The 7,167-nt window shown below is 53.7% G+C and overlaps 1 protein-coding gene across 1 annotated transcript; it reads right to left on the reverse strand.

Annotated features, from left to right (window-relative positions):
* Positions 1–332: 332 nt before the first annotated feature.
* On the reverse strand, positions 333–5,772 carry MMGT1 (membrane magnesium transporter 1). Its single transcript, XM_074148031.1, has 4 exons — positions 5,662–5,772; positions 5,136–5,188; positions 4,176–4,279; positions 333–2,561 (listed from the first exon to the last, which is right to left on the reverse strand). Exons 1-4 carry the CDS (start codon positions 5,741–5,743, stop codon positions 2,399–2,401), a joined length of 402 nt encoding a protein of 133 aa, XP_074004132.1. The 5' UTR covers positions 5,744–5,772; the 3' UTR covers positions 333–2,398.
* Between the last annotated feature and the right edge of the window lie 1,395 nt (positions 5,773–7,167).

Genomic DNA, 7,167 nt, shown 5'->3' on the forward strand with positions numbered 1-7,167 from the left:
TTTACTCTGGTTTAAATGGAAACCCGGAACTGCCTCAACTCTGCCACATCCGATGACCAGGAATCCCAAAGGCAGGCAGACCCCCAGGCTGGTAACATTTCCCTCCTAACTTTTGTTTAGCTACTTGCAGCTTGATATTTCGATTCCCCCTACTGATCTTATCTCCCAGTAATGAACACCAGGCCGGGCACGAATTTTCACACAGAGGGACCGTAAAGGCAGTCACCACCTCTCTGTGCAAGGCAGGCACTTTGAAATATTCAATCATCAGGGATTTGCTGCAGCGGGTGCCAGGATGGTCAGAAATAAACAAATAAACTCCCAAACGCTTTAAGGATATCAATTTTTATTGGACATTGTGAGATCAATAAGAAAAAATAATTTGTACAGCTCTGTGATATTATAACCATGGCTGCTGAAGCGTGAGGCTGCTCCTCACAAGAAGAGGCTGATGGAGCCAACAGGGTCTTCCAGGCCGGACCCGCTCCAAGGAGCGGGTGACGTTCTCTGCTCGCCCTGTCCCACAGCAGCACCCTGGCCTTGGGCAGCGCCACGGAGCCTTGTGGTAGCAACAAAGAGGGATTCTTGGACGCTATGGGTGAGCAGCCCTGCTCTAAGAGATGCTCTGCCACCGGCTCACTCTCTGGGACGGTGGTTACCGACCCTCGGCTGTGCTTCACCCTCCCACCACTAATTGTCTTTCCCCTGTGCCTCGAGAGGTCGCCTGGCCAACATCCAGCCCTGTCATCTACACAGTCTGCCCCACCGCAGCCTCCTCCCCAAGGAGAGAGCTGGGCCTGCAATAGGGAGCTGACTTATACTTGCTATTTTTGAGGCCTTTGGTGACAGCAGCTGGCAGGAGCCCATTTGTGACACCAGCTAGGGGGGAACCAGGCCACTTTAGGGAGTAATCCGGCAGCTCAAACGCCTTCAGCTGGTAGAGTAACCCTTTCTAACCAAAGCCAGCTGCTTAAGAGTGATCGTAGAGCAGCAGCTACAGATATTGCTCTAGCATTGGGGCACCCGCTCCATAGGACGGGCAGAGCTAGGAAAAAAAAAAAAAAGAGGCTTCGGTTTACACAGTATTTTTGCTAAGCTTTTTGCCTGAGACAGTTCTTAACAGGTTAAAAAAAAAAAAAAAACCAAACAAAAAACAAACCAAAACAGATGCTACGACAAAAAGCTGAGTTTCCACGGCGGCAGTGAGACATCCTCAAACTAGGCAAAAATTCTAGTTGGCCCCATCAGTATCTGGACCTACCCTCCCTTTGCTATGTCAGGTGGGTGAAATGCCAGACCGGGAGAAACTTTAATATTGATTCAGCCCCGACGGGGAGATGAGAATGTTAATATCACTAAGAGTTAAGGACTGTAGCATCTGACCTAATAGGTGAAATCAAGACAGTAATCTTAAATCAACAAAGGGCTCAGCTGGAAAAAAAGAAATCAAACTGAAAGGCTGCGTTTGCAGAAGAGCGGGTGGTCGTACCGTGAGGGGCTGATCAAACGGCCCCCACTGCTGGACCTACCCCCAGACCTCTGACAGAAGGGGTAGTTCTTAGCGATACTTAAAATACTTCTCGGGAACTCTTATCTGGTACCAACACAGCATTGAGCCATCGCACGGCCATTCCCTACCGGAGGGAAGGGAAACACCAAATAAGCAACGGGAGCTGGTAGAGTATCTGCCTGATCGGGACCTCGGCTGCATCCCCCAGCACAGGCATCGAACCTGCAGCCACATCCCAGGCAGCATCGCACCATTTAAACAAAGGAGGGCAAGACGGAAATAACATGATAATGAAAAACTAGGAAAAAAAAAAAAAAAGACAACCCCTTCAGGCAACTATTTTTCAGCATTGTTAAAAAATAAAAAAGGCAAGCAACCTTTTTGACTTGCCGTGCACACACCACACAGGTCTCCCGGGGGCATTCTAGGTCCAGGAGACGCTGCCCCTTTCTCCGCTGGGAAGGGGATGCCACGCACCCGGCGTTTCTGAAGGAGTTCCCTCAACTGGTAGTGCAAGCAAACCGAGAAAATAAATAGCGTTCAGATGTTCCCTCGCATCAAAGGACATTAGCTGTGGGGTGAAAACTAGCTTGCTTTTTGTTTTAACTGAAGTTAAGCCAGCTGCAACTTGGTTTTAATATATGAAAATTTGAAGATGTGGTTCACAGCATAACTGTAGAATAATTTACACTGCATTGCCAATTCACAATTCAGTCATTTTCATTAACAGTGTACAAACAAGGTCCTTAGTTTATATATATATATATACTTTATAAAGTCTGGAAGATCAATATAAATACTGCTCCAGAAATTAAAAAAACTGTTTACATCCCCGACTTGAATATTACATCTCAGTGTCCAGGATTATTATTATAATCTGTAAAAGTCTTAGCGGCGCAGAGGTTCAAGTTTTCGAAATTTCAGTGATGAGCTGGATGACAAAGCATCTTGGTTTGAAGAAGAATTCACTGTGTCGGGGGACTGGAACAATACTCTACCACGATGATTAAATACATAAAAAGACGGATGGTTCCTTAACGTGTCAAACGTCCTTCAAAATAAATGTAAAAAGTCAATGTTAATACTTGGGGTTTTAGAGAAGTTTAGGGCATACCAGCTTTTACAGAAACAGAAATTCAAGTTTTGAATCCAAAACTCTTGCTCACTTTGTAAGTTTCCTAAAGCAAACCACAGAGGGGACACAAAGCCAAGCATGAAAAACACCAACTGCTCAACAGGCAGAGGTCGTCCAACCCCCCCAGCCAAATGTCACCCTCCTTCCTCCAGCGCAGGGACAGGCTGTGGGTGACTGCATGTCCCCTGTCTTAATACCTCGGTGCTGTTTACTGCCAGCTTTCCAGCCCTTTCTGGGCCTGAAGCTATGGCTTTTAGGTAAAGGCTGTGAAATACAAGGTCAACTTGTTTACTTTCCGTACTCTCTCGTGTGCTTTTGGAAACGGCCAGAGAGGCCCATCCAATTTCAAATCCTTTTCAAAATCTCAATTCGAGACCCCTTATTTTCTGAAGCTCTTTCAGATATTCAGCCTTGAATCGTTCAGTGTGAGATTGGAGTAATTCAGCCTCTTGCGAGAGAAACAGAGGCTGAGCCAGGCCCCCAGTACAAGACCCTCTCATGACAGTGCTTTGTGACTGGCGAGCTCTTACTTCCCACCAAGACCTTTCGTTCCTCTACCAACCCTGCACAGCAGGGTTTGGGACGAGTAAAAACCAAGAAGTTTATTTCATTTGTTCCTGTTATTTAACTCTCCAAAATTCAAGACCTTGTTGGCTTTCCCAGGTGTGACTGTTCCTCTCAAGTGTTATTACAGAATCACAGAATGCTATGGGGTTGGAAGGGACCTCTGGAGATCATCTAGTCCAACCCCCTGCCAGAGCAGGTCCACCCAGAACAGGTTGCACAGGAACGTGTCCAGGTGGGTTTTGAATGTCTCCAGAGAGGGAGACTCCACCACCTCCCTGGGCAGCCTCTTCCAGGGCTCTGCCACCCTCACAGGAAAGAAGTTCCTCCTCATGTTTAGGTGGAACTTCTTATGTTCAAGTTTGTGCCCGTTTCCTCTTGTCCTGTCACTGGGCACCACTGAAAGAAGACTGGCCCCATCCTCCCTTTAAATATTTATAGGTGTTGATCAGATCCCCCCCTCAGTCTTCTCTCCTCCACACTAAACAGACCCAAGTCCCTCAGCCTTTCCTCCTAAGAGAGATGCTCCAGGCCCCTCATCATCTTTGTAGCCCTCTGCTGGACCCTCTCCAGCAGTTCCCTGTCCTTCTGGAACAGGGGAGCCCAGAACTGGTCCCAGTGCTCCAGATGGGGCCTCTCCAGGGCAGAGCAGAGGGACAGGATGACCTCCCTCCACCTGCTGGCCACACTCTTCCTGATGCCCCCCAGGATGCCATTGGCCTTCTTGGCCACAAGGGCACATTGCTGGCTCATGGTCATCCTGGTGTCCACCAGGACTCCCAGGTCTTTCTCCTCAGAGCTGCTCTCCAGCAGGTCAGCCCCAACCTGTACTGGTCCATGGGGTTATTCCTCCCCATTACCTACAATGTGCATTGAAGAAGCAGCGACCGAAAGAGCAAGCTGCTTCACAGTGTTCAGTTTGCGTGGAGAGTAGCAGATATCAGGAAAAGAAGAAATAAAACGTACTTATTTTTAAGTTCTGAAGTGGCGTCCATGTCTTTGAATTCTCCTGCGATGTGTACTATCCCATAGCAGGTAACTGCAAAGGCTAAGAGAGTCTGGAGAACTATCTGTAATGGAGGGAAGCACAGCGCAGCACACGTATTATTTAATATTCTTAATATTTATCAAAAAAATCTCACTTTCAGCATCTCCTGGGCTTTTCACGCTCTGAGAGTGCGTGCTTTACAGAAGTGGGCAATGCAACAGCAGGGACACTGAGGCACTGTGTGTGTGTGTTTAAACAGTGAAGAAGCCGAGAAGAGCCTCAGCTGCCCAAATTCACGCTCAGCAAGATCCTCAGAACAAAGCACCGTGTTCCCCTGCACCAGGGGCTCCAACGCTCTCCCCCAGGAAGGAGCTGGCTGCCCAAGCCTGGCTTTCTCCTGGGTGTTTCACCTCCTTACCTTCCTGATTAAGCAAAAACGGAAGAGATATTAATGGAAGTGGAGTCTAAAAAGTAAGCAAATAAAAAAAAAAAAACAACACCAAAGCCCAGCCAGGTTGTGGGGGGATCAAAGGGGCGCACAGCCCCTGAGGATAAATGTCAGCTGACAAAAGGCAGAAGGAGACGGCTGTTTATGCTGAAAAGGAGGAGAGGAAGGCAGGAGCTCTCCCAGCCACGCTCAGGGGATTCCTGAGGGAGAAGCCAGAGGCTTCGGGGCAGCTCCAAAGAAGGAGCGGGAGGCCTGGAGCCAGAGGGCTGTTCTCTCCGACGGACATAACGCGCCACAGGAAGCTGGGATGAGGAAAGGATGTTCTTTTTTTGACAGAGGGAGCTCGAATGAAAGTGCAATTTAAAAAACTACTTTATACCGTAGTCTTGCACTAAAAAAAAAAAAAAGCAACTGGGAAACTGAGAGAGCCTGAAACCCCCCATGCCCCCTGCATCAGACCTTCCAAACATCGTGAAAACTTAAGACTTACATCTATGGGCAACGTTTCATCTTCCTTTTCTGTTAATCTCATGTAAGAGCGATCTACGAGACAGAAACGCACACCCGCGTCACCCGCCCCGCAGCGCCAATACACACAAACCCCCACCGCAACCCGCTGCCGGCCCCCCCGCCCCCGGGCAGCACCGCTCCCAGTCCCTCCGCAGCACGCCCACTCCCGGGCAGCCCCCGCCACCCCCTGCCCGGACGGGAGGGCGGACGCCAGGACCGGCAGCCCTCGTCCCTCATTCCCTTCGGGGTCAGCTCCCGCTCCGCTCCCCGCCGCGGCCCAGACCCGCAAGGGCAGGCCCCCCCGGCCGGCGGCGCTCCCCCCGGCCCCGATGATAACGGTGATGAGGAGGATGATGATGGTGACGATGCCGCCGCGGCCCGGCCCGGCCCCCGCCCCGGAGCCCCCCCCGGCGGCCAGGCGGGGGTGACGGGGCCCGGTGAGCCTCCCCTCGCCGCAGCCCCACCCCATCCCCCCAGACGCCCCCCGCCACCGCCCCCTTGCTCACGCTGCGCCGCCGAGAAGGCCGCGTGTGCCAGGGCGAAGAGGCCGAGCCCCACCAGCCCCTTCCACACCGAGGCTGCCGCCATCGCCGCCGCTCGCTCCGCCACCGCCAGGGGCGCCCGCCGACTGCGGCGCACGATGATGGCGTCACGGGGGGCGGGGCCAGGCCGCGCCCGGGGAGGGGCGTGACTTGCGTGTCCGGGGGGCGTGGGTTTTCGCGCCGGGAGGGGCCTGGCCGCGCCGCCGCTTTCCCACGCGGGAGCGATTGAGAAAATACGCGGCGTCGGGGACGGGTGGGGGCCTGGCCGCCGGGCTTGTCCCCGGGGCACCAGCCGAGGGAGAAGCGAGCCACCGGCCTCCCGCCGGGGCCCCTTCCCTCCACCGGCTCCCTCCCGGCAGAAAGCAGAGCCTGGGGCCGTTGGGGGGCCGGGGGTAATTCCCACTTTCCACGGGTTTATCCTCAAATGCTTGAGGAACTCGAGCAAGAAAAAATGGAGTCAAGAGATGCACAGGAACAGACGCCCCGACCCCAGGCCGAGTGAGCCCTGGGGCAAAGCAAGGAAACCCCACATGGATTGGCACAGTGTGAAGGCATCACCACCCTCCAGGATCCCCCCCAGCGCCAGCTCTGGTGAGCAGTGAGGGCTGCTGCCATCCCCACATGCAGGAGCCTGGGATGGGGCAGCCTGCAGCACACCCTTCCAGCACACCCCCCACACAACTTCCTCATTGTCCCCAACTGCTCCTGTGCGTGGCTGTACGAAGCCAAGGCCTGTGCAAAACTTCTTCCTTGCAGCGAGTCTGTTCGGGGAGTGTTTTTTTTAACTTTTTGCAACTCCCTTTTGGTACCCTTGCAACCCCTTTCCCAGCACTCAGAGAATCACAAAATGGTTTGGGTTGGAAGGGACATTAAAGACCATCCAGTGCCACCCCCTGCCCCGGGCAGGGACACCTCCCACCACACAAGGTTGCTCCAAGCCCCCTCCAACCTGGCCTTGAACCCCTCCAGGGATGGGGCATCCACAGCTTCTCGGGGCAACCTGGGCCAGGATCTCACCACCCTCACAGCAAAGAAGTTCTTCCCCACATCCCATCTCAGTCTCCCCTCCTTCAGTTTAAAACCCCTCCCCCTCATCCTCTGGCTCCCCTCCCTCATCACGAGTCCCTCCCCATCTCTCCTGGAGCCCCTTTAGGGACTGGAAGGGGCTCTAAGGTCTCCCCGGAGCCTTCTCTTCTCCAGGCTGAACCCCCCCAACTCTCTCAGCCTGTCCTCACAGCAGAGGGGCTCCAGCCCTCCCAGCATCTCCGGGGCCTCCTCTGGCCCCGCTCCAACAGCTCCATGTCCTTCTGCTGTTGGTGGCCCCGGAGCTGGAGGCAGCGCTGGGGGGGGGGTCTCCCCAGAGCGGAGCAGAGGGGCAGAATCCCCCCCCTCGCCCTGCTGGCCACGCTGCTGGGGATGCAGTCGCCTTTCTGGGCCACCAGCGCACACTGCGCGCTCCCCCCAGTCTTC

Source organism: Numenius arquata, chromosome 5 (assembly GCF_964106895.1).
Source record: "Numenius arquata chromosome 5, bNumArq3.hap1.1, whole genome shotgun sequence".
Taxonomy (NCBI): domain Eukaryota; kingdom Metazoa; phylum Chordata; class Aves; order Charadriiformes; family Scolopacidae; genus Numenius; species Numenius arquata.